Source organism: Mytilus edulis, chromosome 5 (genome assembly GCF_963676685.1).
Source record: "Mytilus edulis chromosome 5, xbMytEdul2.2, whole genome shotgun sequence".
In the NCBI taxonomy this organism is placed as follows: domain Eukaryota; kingdom Metazoa; phylum Mollusca; class Bivalvia; order Mytilida; family Mytilidae; genus Mytilus; species Mytilus edulis.
Window position 1 is genome coordinate 27,003,648 of NC_092348.1, and position 18,615 is coordinate 27,022,262.

General features: G+C 33.0%; 3 protein-coding genes across 3 annotated transcripts in view; all 3 read right to left on the reverse strand.

The window, feature by feature from the left end:
• Positions 1-3,214: 3,214 nt before the first annotated feature.
• On the reverse strand, positions 3,215-4,957 carry LOC139525017 (E3 ubiquitin-protein ligase TRIM71-like). Its single transcript, XM_071320193.1, has one exon. It carries the CDS (start codon positions 4,955-4,957, stop codon positions 3,215-3,217), a length of 1,743 nt encoding a protein of 580 aa, XP_071176294.1.
• Positions 4,958-11,319: 6,362 nt separating this feature from the next.
• LOC139525018 (uncharacterized) lies at positions 11,320-13,038 on the reverse strand. The gene has a single exon (XM_071320194.1). The coding sequence runs from the start codon at positions 13,036-13,038 to the stop codon at positions 11,320-11,322; it is 1,719 nt and encodes a 572-aa protein (XP_071176295.1).
• An 851-nt stretch (positions 13,039-13,889) lies between these two features.
• LOC139523349 (selenoprotein S-like) overlaps positions 13,890-18,615 on the reverse strand; it is a 39,308-nt gene continuing 34,582 nt past the window's right edge. Inside the window, exons 5-6 of the mRNA XM_071317238.1 lie at positions 18,173-18,230; positions 13,890-15,195 (exon numbers count right to left, since the gene is read on the reverse strand). Of these exons, the coding sequence (XP_071173339.1) occupies positions 15,122-15,195; positions 18,173-18,230 (132 nt within the window). The 3' untranslated portion in view covers positions 13,890-15,121. The remainder of the gene's footprint in view (positions 15,196-18,172; positions 18,231-18,615) is intronic.

Consider the following 18,615-nt stretch of genomic DNA (forward strand, 5'->3'; position numbering starts at 1 on the left):
ATATTGTTGGCTTTTTTCAAAACTACCTCTACCCTTTTTTATTGGGAAAAGATGCGTCATTTTCATCAAATTGGGAAATTAGAAAACCTATATGCCTTTGAAAATCCTGCATCCGCTCCTCGAGATATTTATAAGATTGTCATTGAGAATGGAAACGGGGAATATGTCAAAGAGACAACAACCCGACCAAAGAGAAGAAAACAGCCGAAGGCAACCAACGGGTCTTCAACATAGCCAGAAAATCCCGCACCCGGAGGTGGTCGTCAGTAGCCCCTAAATAAAATTGTGTTCTAGTTCATTGAAAATGGACGTCACACTCAACTCCAAAACATATAAAGTGAACTAAAATAAAAAAAAAAAACAAACAAACAAAAAAACATACAATTACAAAGGACAGAGGCTCCTGACTTGAGACAGGCGCAACTGAAAATGCGGCGGGGTTAATTAAACATGTTTTCTGAGATCTCAACTCCCCTCCTTTATATCTCTAGCCAATGTAGAATTCTAAAGAAACACATAGCAATACGCACAGTAAAACTCAGTTTGAAAAAAGTCAGAGTCCGATATCAGAATAGGCAACAAAAGAAACCAAGAAAAATGACAAAGATAAATAAATTAACAAAGGACTGACATGCCAGCTTCAGACCTCATTTAAACTGATTGAAAGATTATGTCTGCATCATAACAACTGATTTTAGAAAAATGTGTTTATTTCCGATGCATACAATATGAGTGAATCAATATCAATACCAAAATATATGCAATCCTTAATGACCTCACAACAGTATCGTAACTATATACTTTCCGAATAAGTCTATTTCCATTAAAGGTTTGAAATCAAGCCAGAGGACGTTTGCAAAATCTCAGCAAGGTCGGCAGTAACTGTCTTTTCCAACTCGTCCAGAAAGCGATCTTTTCATTCTTTTAGCAAATTGAATTAAGGATAGACTACAGAGGCGGATTTAAGGGGGGCCCGGGTCCCCCTGTGACGAAATGGCCCCCCCCCCCTTAGGCAGTCAGTGGGCCCCCTCTTATGAAAATATCTATTATAAACTTGGCCCTTTAGTTACAGAGGAAAATATTTTGTAAAAATTTACAAAAAAATACCAAATTAATGATAACTGTTAAAAATTGACTATAAAGGCCAATAACTCCTTAAGGGGTCAACTGACCATTTAGGTCATGTTGACTTATTTGAAGATCTTATACTTTGCAGAACATTATTGCTGTTTACAGTATATCTCTATCTATAATAATATTCAAGATGATAACCAAAAAACCGCAAAATTTCTGTAAAAATTATCAATTGGGGGGCAGCAACCCAACAAACCAGTTGTCCAATTCATCTGAAAATTTCAGGGGAGATAAATATTGACTTGATAAAAGGATGTCAGATTTGCTGTAAATGCTTTGGTTTCAGAGTTATAAGCCAAAATCTACATTTTACCCCTATGTTCTATTTTTAGCCATGGTGACTTAGTCACCGCACACAATTTTTTAACTAGAAACCGGTTAAATTTGGCGCAGTAGTTTCAGAGTCGAAGATTTTTGTAAAAGATAACAAAAATTTACGAAAATTGGTAAAAAAGGACTTTAAAGGGCAATAACTCCATAAGGAGTCAACTGACCATTTTGGTGATGTTGACTTATTTGTAGATCTTACTTTGCTGAACATAATTGCTGTTTACAGATTCTCTCTATCTATAATAATATTTAAGATAATAACCAAAAACAGCAAAATTTCCTTAAAATTACAAATTCAGGGGCAGCAACCCAACAACCGGTTGTCTGAATCATCTGAAAATTTCAGGGCAGATATTGACTTGATAAACAATTTTACCCATGTCAGATTTTCTCTAAATGCTTTGGTTACAAAGTTATAAGCCACAATCTACATTTTACCCCTATGTTCTATTTTAAGCCATGACGGCCATCTTGGTTGGTTGGCCGGGTCACCGAACACATTTTTTAAACTAGAAACCCCAATGATGATTATGGCCAAGTTTGGTTAAATTTGGCCTATAGTAGTTTCAGAGGAGAAGATTTTTGTAAAAGTTAACGACTACGACGACGGGCGAGAAAAGCTCACTTTGCCCTTTGGGCCAGGTGAGCTAAAAAGGACTTACAATGCTTTATAATTTCTGTCAAAAGTTAGAATGGTCTCAGAGAAGATGACGATAATATAAAATGTCCAGCGAAAGACGAATGGATTGACAAAATGATAGTGATGCCACGTTATAGCTTGAAAGCAAGACGATTTAAATTTCAACAAGAATGTGTCCATCCACTATCATTTCCATGTTCAGTGGACCATGACATTGGGGTAGCAACTCGAATTTGGCGTTCAAATTAGAAAGATGATATCATAAGGAACATGTGTACTACGTTTTAAAGTTGATTGCACTTCAACTTCATCAAAAACTACCTCGACCAAAAACTTTAACCTGAAGAGGGACAAACGGACGGACGGACGAACGGACGGACGCACAGAACAGAAACATAATGCCCATAAATGGAGCATAAAAAGGTGCTAAACCTAAGTTATCGATGCCCCTCTCTCTCTTTCATAAAAAGAAAAGCACAACAAAGGAGTAACAAGAACCCAGGAACTAAGCAAACTTTGCCTGCCCGATAATTGGAGTTTGCTGCTTTAGAGCTTTACTAAATTGATGAGTAGGAAACATTGATTTGGTTGGTAGCTCGATCGGTTGACGTTTCATTGGTAAGTGTTTTACGCTACTTTCAGAACTGTTGGTTAATTAGTAGAAATTTTATTGTTGGAAGAAGCAGTCAAATACGTTGAATGACACTGGTCGAATATTTGAAATGTTGAATTTCCACTGAGCGCATACATATATATATATATATGTGAAATTTGTCACTTATATATATAGTGAATAAAAGTGACATATCAAAAGGACCTACGGGATGGCTGACACACCTCAGCCTCACAGACTCGAGTCTTAAGACATGCTGGACAAACATGGGCCTTAGAAATATATATTAAAAAAGTCAGAACTGTTTTAAAAATGTCCTTTTATTACTCTATAATTTTAAACGTCAAACAAAACGGAATAATGCAAATTGCTTGTAGACCCTCTTGTGCTTAGTTGTCATGAATTTAAAATGAAACGTCATCGTTCTATCTTTTGAACATTGGTAATTGTAAAATATATCACCGTAAAGTTTCTGTACATACAACACCAGGACAAGGCTAGACATCAGAGATTTCCAATTTCAAACAGGTTAAATTGGGCAATTTGTGTTTTTTTGCAAAGTCCTTGTTCATCCTGTCATTCGCACAACCCACCCATAGAAACCCTTTTGAGTCTATAGCTAATGCTCTAGGTAATACAATGCCCATTGTCCTCAAATCACAGAAGGTAAGAAAATCTCCACCTAGTGACAGTAAGTATATTCTATGGGAGATAACCTCAGATAAGACGAGGTATCCAGTTTGAGTTGATGTTATATCATTAGGATCGAAAGCTTTTTGTTGTTTAAAATCAAATTCTCCTTCGTAGGTCCATTTGATTTCCCCTGCGCGTCTTCCTATCGATAAAACCCTTTTTGTGTCCTTCGTCATAGAATCTATGACTATTATATCACCATTTACATCAGTGCATATCCTTACAGGAATGGTAACCAGTCTCGTCTTCTTTTTGTCGAATTCGTACGATTCTTTCTGATTTCCATCCATTCCAAATATAAGAATTTTTCGACAACTTTCTTCTGTAATCTGAAAAGGGTCACCATTGTCTCGAACTCCAAGAATGATCTCGTTTTCTTTGTTGACATGAATTCCTCGTGTAATAAGAGGTGCAACGTTGATGAATTCTTCCAATCTACCATTTTTCCCAATGCGTTTGACCTCTGGGGTCATATGGACGGAGGCAATGACAGTGTCATCTGTTGTTAATGCCAAATCGAAAACATTTACTTCGACAGTTTTACACCAATTTATGACTTTTGAAAGAGTACTTTTAATCAAATAAGAATCGTCTTTGTCATTGTTATATACTGACGCCCAATAACTTCCATCGGTACACATCCTCATTTTATCTATACCTTGTACATTGATGGTGTAGTTACAATCATGTTTAACGGCTACATAGGCTGGAACCGAAAAATGATTGATCTTTCCAAATATAACAGCCATTCTCTTGGGGGATAACTTTGGTTTAGGAAGGTCAATAATCTCTGTTGGCATCTTGGTATTATCAATCAAAGTATTCAGCTTATCTTTTTCAGAAACCGTATTGAAAATGTCATACCCTTGGTCTGATTCTAATGCTTTCTTTATCTTTCCTCGGAAATCAGTAAAAAGGGCTTCTTGTTCACAATTGTTCTGTTCCCTCTCATCGAATTCCTGGTTTCTGTTTTTTCTTTTCTGTTCTACATTTTCACGCAGTTCTTTCGCGTACTTAGTGACTGCCTCCTTTATTTCACGTTCATTTTCATCAATATATTTTTTAACTTGATCTATCTCACATTCCCATGTTTCCTTCTTCTTTTTGAAATTTTTATTTATTTTTCTCAATTTATAAACTTTTTCTTCCATAAATGAGTCAAATGCTGAGAGTTCGCTAAGTTTATTCTCACAAGCTTTTTCCAATGGTTCGAATTCATGCTTCGTATGGATACTAGAGACACAGTCCGGACATACAAGTCTGTTGCAAGTCCGACAGAACAGACAATGAAACTTCTTGGTATGGTTGTCACATGGCATAGAGTACAGCTGTATTTTCTGAATCATGTGTTGAGGTACGAATTGTTTTTCAATGTTGATAATTAGGTGGTTTGATAAGACCGGAACTTTAGCGTGTATTCCTTTACATCTATCACAAATAACCTTTTCACATTCTACGCACTTAAACTGCAATATTGATTCTTGTTCACAGAGTTCACAAGGTTTTGCAGACGAGTTCGGCGTTTCTATTTCAACAAGAGATGCCATGCTGTCTCTTTACGTTCCTTGTGTGATGTGCTATAAATAAACCGCTTAAATAAAGGGCGCATCTCAAAACCATCAACATTTCTGGTTATTTACTGACCTAAATAATTTATCTCCATTTAAAAATATTCGATCGGAAAAGAAAAGATAAAGTTGAATCAGAGTAAAATAACAACAAAATATATTCTGTTTAAATATAAACTGTTTCTTTTATTATAGAATATAGTAATACACATCACACGTTTAAATAACTATAAATTTAGATTTGGTGAGTGGTCGTGAGTCATCATCGGTTACATGTTGCATAACTTTATTTTGCAACTTCATGTACACAATACACACGACCTCTCAGTGAAATATTTACGTAATTAACATGTATATACACACATCATGTAGTTAAATTATTATCTAACGGTGTTCTCTTATCTTTGTCATTCTGAATAGTTTTTCTCATATCTAAAAAGAGAGAATTGGTCTAAAAAAATAATACAGAATACAGGCCGGAGTGAAGACCCCCTGACAGAACCTCATATCTAACTAATGTGTCCTATAATACAATTTTAATGAACTTCTGTTTATGTATATTAATTCGTCTAAAAATCGCGTTTAATAATGTCTGAACACATTTATTTTCAGTTATTGCCAGGGTTTTAAGGGGGGGGGGGCAACTTAATTTTTTGGGGTGGGTAAAATTATCTCCAACTGAATAATTTTAACATGTTTAACTTCGTAAGAAAGATGCTACAGAGCATCATAATGTCAATGAAGAAAATGCACTAAAACGATCGAAAAATCGGCCTCGTTATCAAAACAGCTAGACATCCACCATTCATAATGTTGACTTTATTAATGGTTTCATTTGCAAATATATTCTAGAGTCTTTTTAACTTTTTATAGTTGTTTTGATGTTATATGCTTTTAAAAATATTTTGGTCTATTTTTAACTTTGTAATTTCGTGTATGTACGAACTTGTGTACTTTTGTTTTAACATGTAAAGCGCTTAGAGTAATTGAAGTTTTATATAATGCGCTATAAAAAATGCCTTGTAATAAACATCGAGGGCCCTCATGGGGTTTTTGATTATGTGATTACTTGGCCGTTTTTTTTAATGATTATTTGATTATTAAGCCAAATATTTCATGATTATTTGATTACCTAGGACTGTATTTTTAGTTTATGATTATTTGATTACTAAAGATAAGCAAATATTTAATGATTATGTGATTATATTGGCAAAAAAATGGTGATTATGTGATTACTAGGACCCCCCCATGAGGGGCCTCAACATCGAAAATCTTGGATGATTGTAGAAAAGATATCATCTAGATTAATGGTATCACAACATGTACTAGTAAAGACATTTTACTTTCATTGAAACTATATAGAGATTTGTAAATCTCTATACAAGAATTTGATTTCGGTTTATATAGCATAGATGTAATACATCTATGGTTATAGTGTCTCATCATAGATGTAATACCCATGGGTATTAAATCTATGGTCTCATAAAGCCAACGGGACTGGAAATAGTCCAACAACTTATTCTGTTTGGGCTTTTAAAAAATGGAGTATTCAAAAATACTATAAGTACTTGGTTTTAAATGCGTCTGATATTTTTAGGATACAAATTAGTTTGTGGTTTTTTTCTGATCTATCTTGCCAACGTTAATTTATATATTCAAGTCAAGCAATATTCCTTAGCTGATTTTTATTGATTGCTTATTCTAATATGACGTGCTTCTTTCGCTTTGTAAACAACACCGTGATAAAATTCTCGATATATCTATACTTAGCGCAGACTCCAAGATATACACAAATGGCTGTTTAAATATGCCTCCCACGTAAATCCACATGTATCGTAACCTATGTGTAAACGGTTGTGGATTTCGCTTTAATTACAATCATTATTGAATAAAACCATATAGAACATTTATTCTGATTCTGACGCATAACAAAAAGAATTTACACATTAGAGAACGGAAAAATGGACAAAAACAAAATAAATTAAAATTCCGCGAAATTCCAGTAATGATTTTGGCGCATTAACGTCATTTCAAAACATGACGTCATACGAATGAAAACGTCAAAGCTGAAGGTTTTTCTAATGCGTTTACCATCTAAACTCGGATACAATTGCATTAAAATAAAGTATTGAGGTAGGTGTTGCTTGTTTTCTGTTCTATTGCATTATTCGCACATTTACTGATTTCAGCAAGTCAACATGGCGGCTCCTTGGTTACAACAAGTCAACATGTCAACAGTGAATTTGACGGTAGCTTAATACGATAAAAAATGTAAATTTAAAATTGCAAATGTTGGGTTTACTGAGAAGTAAATAAAGTAATCACATTTTGTTTTCTAGCGGTTAGTTAAGAAATCATTCATGCATGTTTATTAGATTTGTTTTACATTTATCGAACAGTGGGTAAAATAGAACAGCCACACACACGGTATACCCATCATCGCTTCAGTTTTTTAATGATCGTATTTGTCCTATTAGAATCGAAATAATTCATGGAAGCCATAGATTTGTTGTAAATTTACACATGGCCTGGGCCGTGATATTCGTTAATTTTATCCCTCGCTAACGCTCAGGATAAAATTCGAATATCACGGCCCAGGCCATGTGTAAATTTCCAACAAATCTATGGCTTCCATGAATTATTTCTTAATTCTAATATGACGTGCTTCTTTAGCTTTGTAAACAACACTGTGATAAAATTCTCGATAAAATATACTTAGCGCAGACTCGGAGACATACATAATAATGGCTGTTACAATATACTTCCTACGTAAATCTACATGTATTGGAACCTATTTGCAGACCCTCTGCCGATTTTATTGTATTAAAAAGGGCAATTAAAAAAGACAAAATAACTTTTTTTCTTATTCGTATGCATAAAAAAAAAAGAAGTAATGCACAAGAGCTCGGAGAAATCAACAAAATAAAAATTAAATAAAATTCCGTGAAAGTCTTTTAATCTTTTTGGCGCATTTAAGTCATTTCAAAACATGACGTCATACAAATGAAACCGCTAAAGTTGAAAGTTTTCTGTTGCATGAACCATCGGAATTCGTATGATATTGTATTAAAACTGATTTTTGAGGTAAGTTTTGTTTTATTTTCTATTCTATTGCATTATTCGCATATTTACTCGTTTCAGCAAGTCAACATGGCGGGTCCTTAGTTACAAAATGTCAACTTTGGATTTAACGGAAGCTTACGAGAAAAACATGTAAATTTAAAATGGCAAATGTTGGGTTCGAGAATTTAAAGAATTAAAAAGTTTTTTTTCTAGCAGTTATTCACAAACTAACCTACGCAAGCTACATATTTATAAAGATATTTGAGCTTTATCTAGCAGGGAGTAAAAAAGAACAGCCACACACACAGCATACACACCCTCGCTTCAGTTTTTTAATGACCGTATTTGTCCTATTAGAATCGAAATAATTCATGGAAGCCATATATATTGTTGGAAATTTACACATGGCCTGGGCCGTGATATTCGTTAATTTTATCCCTCGCTAACGCTCAGGATAAAATTCGAATATCACGGCCCAGGCCATGTGTACATTTCCAACAATATATGGCTTCCATGAATTATTTCTTAATTTCTGAATAACACATATTCAAAAGGGAGAATATTAATCTATGTTGGATAAACTTACTCTGCTCCGTAGCGTTAATCCCGCCACATATCCATGTGTCTGTCCAAAGATTGACAATTTGGACTTCATCAGTGGTTGCATGTCTAATGTGACATCTGGTTCCCTTTCCTTTATCTGTTCGGCTCGATCGAAAACAAGAGAGACTGAGATATACCGGCATGTTGCCGCAGGGAGTTAGACGGTGGTTAACGTCCCTCGATGGTTAGATATTCAATGTGAATTTACTCTTGCCACAAAATTTTAGTGTAGACTTTCCTGTGTAAACCTAAAATAACTATACCTAGGAAAAGACAGTTATTACCGTTAAGAATCGTTTTCATAATAATGTGCACGAGAACATTTCTTGTTTAAGACATTTAGACTGTCGGATTGCCAAAGATATAAACGAATACATCAAATAATACGAATAACTAGCAGATGACTAAACATTGTGTGTTGTATTTAAGTTGAATACTTTTCTTATGCACATGCATGAATTTTACTCTTTTATTCTGGAAGGCATCTGACAGTCTATTAAAGTGAGCGTAAAATCATTGTTATTGATAGCCGATAACAAACAAATTAGAGGTAAATGATTCAGTATTATTACCAACATAAGTATATTGCAGTTGTCACACTGTTACTGGAATACCTCTATATTTGATTTAAATCAATTTCCTTTGTGTTAATTTCGGCAGCATAAAAGTATAACAAAAACAACGAACTCCAAGACTAATTCAATCAACGAAACAATCGAAAAACAACAACTACATTTCTGACTTAGGCTCAGTGTTGAAGGCCGTACATTGACCTATAATGGTTTACTTTTTTTTTCTTTTTTAAATTGTTATTTGGATGGAGAGTTGTCTCATTGGCACTCACACCACATCTTCCTATATCTATTGGTACAGAAATTTCAAAAGAAATAGAGGATTAACCCTGGTAATAAGCTAGCTAACTAAACCTTCCACTTGTATGCCAGTTAATATTGTTTGCTGTATCGTTATATTGACGAAATTGGATGAACAATCTAAACAGACAGAGTCACGTCAGAACACCAAAAGAATATAAAAGCATAAGGTCAAATATTGGGGAAAGAAAAGATAATAAAAAGATGCACAATGTCAAAACCTATAATCTCAAGACCATCTTGTATTATTTGTGAAGTAAACACTGACTAATTATCTATTAGATCTTAGTACTGTCTGATAGAATTTTTTGCGAAAACGGACGAGACGTTCTTTAACAACACCAGACTCATTTATTGTTTTGCCCAGACACGGATGACGTTACACAAAGCATGAGTAGCAGCTGCAAAGTCTTAGACATCAGATGATTTGAGAATTGTATACTTCGTATCCAAGTGAATATGGTTTATTGCTGCTAAGGTGTGAAAAATTTACAATTTCAAAATTGAAATCTTTTCTATTTCGTAAATTCTAGTACTGAAGTTGTCAAATTCGAGGTAAATGTCTAAACATGATGCGCATGAAGCTATATCTGTGGTTTCTTAAATCTCTACTTCAGGAGGATATATTAATGGGAACCAATAAAAAAAGGTTTGGATATTTGATGGAAAGAACATCACCGATATACCTGTATTCGAAGTTTAAATAAATAATCTAGCTTCTTTGATCTTCTTGTTTTCATACAAGTGTCTAAACTTCATAAGACTCTAAGAAAATGCCTCCCAGCAGAGGTACATAGATGGTTCCCATAGGAATGCCGACAACATGCCGGAAAATTCTACATCCAAATTCACCAAATATGTTGTCAATGAGAAACAACAGCCTACTAATCACTTGTTCTTGTGTATAGCATGTTTTATTTTCTGGCTCATTTAAAAAATTGGATGTAGAATTATATCCCAAAACAATAAATGTGTAGCCTTTAGTACCTTTTTATGGAGGAAAAGCATTGCGAGTTATTTCTTCGAAACGTGTTTTTATTATTTTTAAGTGGTAAAGTGGTGTGAAGGGTTGAAAATGGAAGGTTTTGATATAACTTATTTCAGAAAATAACGTTAGAACACTGATAATGTGTTCGACCATGACCAAGCTTGGATCTTAATCTAGTCTTGAATTAATTCATTATTTATATCATTGCCGGTTGGACGACGTATTTTTTACACCTTTGATGTTATCATTACAACCGTATAGCATTGCAGTACCTTTTCCCCTTATCCATAAATTATCTGCTTTTGTTAGGAAAGGTACAAAGTATATTACATATATATGTCCTTTTCTAAATTTTATGATCATGGACAACAGAATCCAAGATCTATGACAAAAGCGATGATTTTAGTTATCTTATTGTTATTTTCTTATTCTTAAGCAACAACATAACATCTTCGAAAGAAGCTTAAAGCTTTTACATATCTTTCTAATTTTGGTTCATAGCCATGTCAAGTACGTGTTTAAGTCAATATTAATGTTAGTATTGATAAAAGGTGCTTGGGACAAAGGTCAATAAGGCAAGTTAGCCACGCAATAAAATCGTAAAAGACATCTTCAATAATAGAAAAGCATAACTTTGCCATGTCGAGTTCTTTATTTATTAATAAAGTGAAGAAATAATTGTTTAAAGTTGTCGAAATAACCTTTTGAAACAAACAAAAATAACGGAAATTCTTGACCGTTATTTAATTATTACATGTACACAAACATAAAAAGAGTATTGGTGGTTATGATCGACGGTTTACCACATAGTTATATTAGATACACAATTTAACAGCATAGATATTGGCGCCAGATTTGTCTTCTGGGAAGGTAGAACATCCAATCCAAAGGTATCCCCAAAAGTCAAAACAAAGCGTTTTTGGTAACGTTATTCCTATCTCATCCAAAAGTTTGCAGGCAATTAATTCCCCAGCGCCATTCAATAGGTGAAGCGCATGATTATTTTTGTCGGCAACAACTATGTATCCTTCCGGTGATGATACAAGGTCGTAGGGTCTAAATTTACTTGTGTCCGAGTTTACTTTAGAATTCCCATTGTATGTCCATTCCAGATCACCATTACGGTTAAGAGCAACCAACCTTCCTTCAATATGAGTTATCCAATCACCAACAATGACTATATCTCCATTCGATAGTGTAGTTATTCTGCAAGGACTAGTAAATAGTCTCTTCTTGCTTTTGTCATATTCGTAAGAAACATTTGACGTAAGGGACGTTGGTTTTCCATCTGAACTTTTGTATACAAGAATTTTTCTGCAGCTTGATTCTGTTATTTCAAAAGGGTCTCCGCTTTCTCTTATACCGACATACAAGTCGCCATTTTTAGCCACGTGAATTGCTTTTACTAAGAAGGGAGACAAATCTAGAACCGACTCAAGCTCACAATTAATAGAAACACGCATAATTTCTGACGTTGACTCAATGGAAATTATTAGATCATTGTTTTCTGAAAGAGCCACGTCAAAGGCATGCAAGTCTAGTTGCTTCACCGTTCCTAACATCTCTGTCAAATGGATTTTCTGAACGGAAGCTTTGTTGTTTTCAAATGTACTAACCCAAGCTATTTCACCTTCAGACACGACTAAATTTTCAATATTACTATAATTGGTGTTTAAACTTCTATCAATTGTAATATCCATCGTATAAGGTACGTCCAGAAGGTACATAGAACCGAATAAGGTCGATATTGTTTCCTCAGATGTTGATCTTTCAAGATATTTTATGTTCTTTCTCGGAATGATATTTTCACTTACACATGGTATTTGATAGTTCATGACTTGCTGTTCAAATGCAAAAATTTCTCCTCCAGCAGATGATTGCAAGGACTTTAATATTTCTAGTTTGCTATTCAATATATGCTCCATATCTTCAAACCTTTTTTGTTTTGACAATATATTTTCAAGTCCGTCCCGTTTTTTCTCTATTACACCATCTCTCATCTTGGCTGCATATTTTGTCACAGCTTCCTTCAGTTCATCTTCTTTCTCATTAATCTTACTTCTGATGTCGTCTAAACTGTTTTCCCATTCAGTTTTTACGATTGCGAAATCACTATATGACTTTTGTAGACAAGCAACATCTTTTTCTATTTTAGCTTTATATCGCTCAAGTTTGCTTAGTTTTTCTTCACATGTCTTTTCAAGAGATTCCAAACAATGTTTTTGATGGGAATTAGAAATACATTCAGAACAAACTAAAACTTCACAATCTTTACAAAACATACATTGAAATTTCTTGTGATAACTACATGGTATATTATCCATTCTCACTTTTGTATTTACCTGACATGAAAGCTCCGATTTCAAGTCACAAATATCATGTAATGACAGTGTAGGTACATTTTTATGTATTCTTTTACACTTTTCACATAAAAACTTATTGCAATCCATGCATTTGTATCTGATATCCGTGTCTTTTTCACATAGATCACAAGTTTTCAGGACCTGTGCACCTCCTTCATCGTTAGACGCCATTGCAATTCAATATATCTTTATAATTTCAAATTTCATTCACTTGTAATTATTGTGTCAGCTTGACGTATACTTATATGTCTATATGTTCATGTATATATTATCAAATACACATGTAAAACTGGTTTATTTAAAAACAATTGTGTAATGTACAAATTGATTTACAGGAAATTATCTGTTGAATAAACCAACCTTTCGGAAGTGTTAGTTACTTTTGAAAAAAAACCTGATTTATCATGCAGATGTGAGGTAAAGGAAAGTTCAAGTGTCCTTTTCCTTCCTATTTCAAAATCATAAAATATCAGTAACTTAGATTTCAACAAGCTTATATAATAATGGGTATATTTATTTGGTGTGATGTTAAGATCTACACACATTATCCCTTCTATGTTAAGTTTGAGATTAAAAATAATAATAAAAAAATGGTTTTGGTAGGACTACAATATTGGTGTTATAAATGGCTGATCTTCATTTACTGTTTGTCTAATGTGTTTTCATCCTTTTAAGTTTTATGCTTTATCTTTTTATATATTTTTTTGACCTTCAAAACCGATTTCTAGCTTACCAGAATACAGTCTGTTAAATCATTGAGATGCATAAAACGGTTTTTACAAGAGCGTCTCCTATTAACTGTGGGTAAACAAATTCCAAATAGTTCAGATGCTGAAATTCCAATTTGAATTCTGGCGGGTTTTTTTTTAACATAGAGGTTCTAGATCCTGTCAGTTTTATGTGTTATTAATAAGGCAAAGTCAAAAAACAGGAAGTCAAGGGAGTAAGATGTAATAATATCCAGTAGAAGGCTTTTGCAACAAAACTATTTTTTATAACTTTTTATTTAAAATTTATGTATGTAAGTTAAAATCCATTTTAATAACAAAAGTCAATAAATATCTAAAATCTCAAAACATGTGTACACAGTATTATCATTGTTTCAAATTGTTCCCAGACAAATTTTATCTTTACAGAACAATTGTCATAAAATTCAAAATATTTATGATATCCACCTTGAATCCTGAGGTATAACACATACAGCTTACATTCATGTACAATCTGATAATAAGCCTACAAATAATTCACACATTCAACTGGTAATCTATACCTTACAATTCAAATGGATGCATATAAGTATTTTGGAAATCAATGAAAAATACTGTATACTTTACAGTGATCCTCTTTTTTAATTAGAATATATATACACAGTATCAAGCGTAAAAAAATCTCAAAATGAACTACTAGTTATCTAAATGATCAAAGCTGAGATTCAAATGCCTATTTGAATGATAGTAATTGAAGGGATCTTTTTATGCATTTCTTCTTTTTTCTCTTGAAAAAAAACTTGGCTTTGAAATATAAATTTTTTAAATGTGATATAATTATATTATTATCAAAACACTCAAAGTGTTAAAATCATGAACTAAAAAATACTATATATGATTTTATTAGCTTATAAAAAAAAAATGCATAAAAATGTGTGTTTCCTTTAAATTACAACTGAACATAATTTTAAAGAAAATCTTTAAAGATATAAAAGATGTTTTATAAGTTTTAACAGCAAAATTGTTGTCTGTTTGAAATCCTAAACAACATTATTTTTCTAAATTTTATAGTTTTTCAATAACGTAGATCTTATATATTTACAATTTTACTAATCACACAATGGTCTTTCTAAGGTTGGAAGCGTTATTAGAATATTGGAAAAAATAATGACTTGATTACATCAGAACAATAACATCAATACACTGATTACATACACAAATAACTTTAAAAATCTAAAATAAAAATTTTCATTGACATTAATGTGTTAACTATGCTACAAACTCAAGAAGCCTAAATAAGACCTACAGCTTCTTCTTCCTCTTTCTGTAACTTCCTCCTGTGGTTAGAACACATCAATTGCTTGATTATTCTCAAATGGACTTATATTACACGGTCTGCATTATTTGAAATATAACAAAAATGTGTTATATAAACTTAATAAAAAACAGGATCACTTTTACAAAAAGTGTGTATCCTTGGTGGCAAGAAGTCCTAATTAATCAACTGGATTACTCCTTGCCATATCAACAGGATACACAAATTAACCTCATCCTCCTCCACCACTCCTCCTTGGGGGTCTAAATGATGCACCTCCCATGTCTCCCATTAAAGGATTGTAATCTGAAATAGACAAGTATGGTTGATTAATGTATAAAGTTATCAAAGGTACCAGGATTATAATGTAATACGCCAGATGCGTGTTTCGTCTACATAAGACTTATCAGTGACACTTAAATCAAAATAGTTATAAAGCCAAGCAAGTACATAGTTGAAGAGCATTGATGACCCAAAATTCCAAAATGATGTACCAAATACGGCTAAGGTTAACTATTCCTGGGATACGAAAATCCTTACAAAACACTTATTTCCCACTGCAGTCTTTAGTAATATAACTGGTTTAACTAATCATTTTTCAAACATTCATTCAAATTATTATTACAAACATCACCTCCTTTAACAATCTTAATCCATTTATAATTAACATACTTTTTGAAATTGTTTTCGTTGCATATATATTCTTATTTACTTATTTGAATGTTTGTTTTAATATTAAAATATTGATTTTGTATGTCACAGTGACAATCCTGTTTTAAAGTTTTTAAACAGTGATTTATCTATTTTCCTTAAATATAAACCTCTGCCATACAAGTGGGAGGTATAGCAAACTATAAAATGAGGATTAACCGACCATTTTTTTCTTCAGAAAATGCCTGTTCAAAGTCAGTAAATGGTAATTCTAATGCAACAACGTTTGTAACGTTCATTTTGATTGGATAACGTCACTTTTTTTACATGGCATCAATTGACAATTGATGCTATGGGACGTACGCGCAAGCGCAGACGGCATATGATAGATTTTAATTACATGTTTTAACGTTGTTTTCTGTCGGTTTCATTAGAATGGAGATAACAATATTGTATTTTAAGCTCCGACGGCATCAATTGGGGATTTGATGGTCGCAAATACCCGTTTACTGTCTCCGCTAACGCGTCGCCAGTAAACTTAATTTGCGACCATCAAATCCCCAATTGATGCCGTCGGAGCTTAAAATTCAATACAGTTATCTCCTAATTGTTTTTCTCTTGCTGTTGATTGATAGCGTTTGATTTTGTCAGTTATTATGGACTCCCACTTTCTAAATTTTCATTGCAGATTAGGTTACTTTTTTGGTAAACTTTTTTTTTTGCTATACTTTTTATTTTGTTTCAATTTAACAGTGATGCACCATAAAAAGCAATACACCAACTAAATACATGTTAGAAAGTCTTTAAAATTATTGTATACCATGTAAATCATATAAGGCTTATCTTAAGGATGTTTGCTCCTCCATTTTTTATATTTTTGCCAGATGTTCAATATCCTCTGGTTTTATCCATGTATTGTCATTAAAAAAAATTGCCCACTAACCCCTACTTTTCTTTTCATAATTTTATTACATAAAGTTTAAAAACCATATTTCAAAATTGTATAAAATTCTTGTTATTTTTTCATAGTTTTTGAAACAAATAAGGTGCCAATGTTAAATATATGAAAAATCTAGAGAGAATTATTTCCCGCCATATTTTCAATGGCTTATATCTCGAAAATGAGCACACGGACCCTCCATTTTTTTCTACTTTTTGAGTTTCTTTATTAATATACTATCAATTCATAATAGGCTTTTAAAAAGCTTGTTATTTTTTAACAGAGTAGCGAACATCCTTAAATCAGAAGAGGATTGAAACAGCAAGATTTGCAGTATCTTATACCAGGACTTGTCCTGGAGAATGTTTGAAAAGTGCAAGTCATTGTTCAAACTTCTTAATATTAACAATTTTAAAGTATAGTACACTTCCTTCCCATATTGCAATATGCTATATATAACAAATGTTTGGTTTCCAACTTTAAAAGCATAGTAAATGCTCCTGTTAATTCTATGAAGACAAAAACATGTTATTGTTTAAAATAGCTGTTGTAGCTGGTGTTCCCTAACATGAATATTAACAATGACAATTTTGTTTATGTATATTTACTACTAGCATGACTAGACAGATTTATGGGCAGTTCAACTTCTAATAAGAGGAAGCGAGGACTAATAAATATTTCAAATAACCGGAATAGTCAGCCTTCATCTGAATGGCCAAAGGATGAACTTTTATAGATCAAGAAATATTCTTAAAACGTCATCATAAAAAATGAAGTGTCATATAATTAGAAAACTTCCAAATAGAATATCTTCATTTATAATATAAACAACATTGGGTGTGAACCGTGATCAATGTCATTCTGAAACACACATGGTAAAGTTGAAATCATCCATTAAATAGTTTTACGGGACAGATCATGATTAGGTTGACCGTTATAGAATATATTTAGCTGATATGATCATGCACAAATGTCATCGCCTCAGTCCGTTTTTTTCTTCTTCTTAGATTGTGCAAACACTCAAATGTTAACTGGTTTTGAACACCACGACATGTGGCAAAATTGGAACAGGAGCTGCTTTTGTTTCCAGAATTAAGTTCAACATCGGCTTTTGGTGGGGTTATAATGCTTCATCGATAGTTTTCTGTGTGGTGTCTTGAGGACAATGGTATATCTTATAGTTTTTCTGTTTCGGAATGGTGTTGTATGTTCTTCTATTTTATTGTCCCATGCTTTCTCTTGGTGATATTCTACATTATCACTAATACTGTGTCGTCCTTGGTTTAATGATGGAAGTGCGACCAGACGTGTTCCGTATATGAGTCTGAGTCGATGTCACGGTTTTTCTCGGATATGAGTTGTGTTCATAATCAGAGATGTTGTATTGGGGATGCATCATTGACTTAGTCAATTTGTCGTGTTTTTTCGGTTGTTTACAAGATAACTGTTGAATTTCGGTTGCTTCTTAGGGGTTAAGTATCTTCTAAAATAGGATAAGGCGATTTGCAGTTCTTCTTATTCAACTGTAGGCCAATTCAAATAGTGTAAGATTGTTGTGATCGAACCATATTGGTAATTGTAGTTGTTTGTGAGCTTTTGTTAAATTATTTTCTTTTCATACAAAACAAATTGGTTATTGTGATCAAAGTAAAAAAAAAAGTGCTATATATTACATAAACTAGTAACATTTACCATTAGTTCTTAATCTTGGTTTAGCTTTCAAAGGTTTCTTTATATCTTGTTCTTCTTTCTGTAAAAGAAAAGATAATGCAACAATACAGATTAAGTACACAGCAGTTGTAAACTGGTAGTATTTAAATAAATGTAAGGTTATTTCCAAATAATACCGTATCAAGACAGAATTACTTAGATTAAGAACCCGTCAATCTGCGATAAGCTCTTGTCTGTGGGAGTCGTACTTGACCAGCATAATAAGATAATTGTACACAATGAAAAAATAGAGGAAGCAAGAAATATATAAGGTCTTAATTCATTCAAACAAAAACGTAGTCGATATAACGTTAGAATGCAGGAATGTTTAAATATGATTATGGTGGACAGGTCATCTAGCATGTTTTCTGAATAGACATTTGGCGAATCTTTCGATGGTTGAGTTTTATGAAACAAACCATATT

What these genes read in the sequence shown, in the direction of transcription:
- LOC139525018 (XM_071320194.1), bottom strand. Translation starts at nt 13,038, where the DNA reads ATGGCGTCTAACGATGAAGGAGGTGCACAGGTCCTGAAAACTTGTGAT.
- LOC139525017 (XM_071320193.1), bottom strand. Translation starts at nt 4,957, where the DNA reads ATGGCATCTCTTGTTGAAATAGAAACGCCGAACTCGTCTGCAAAACCT.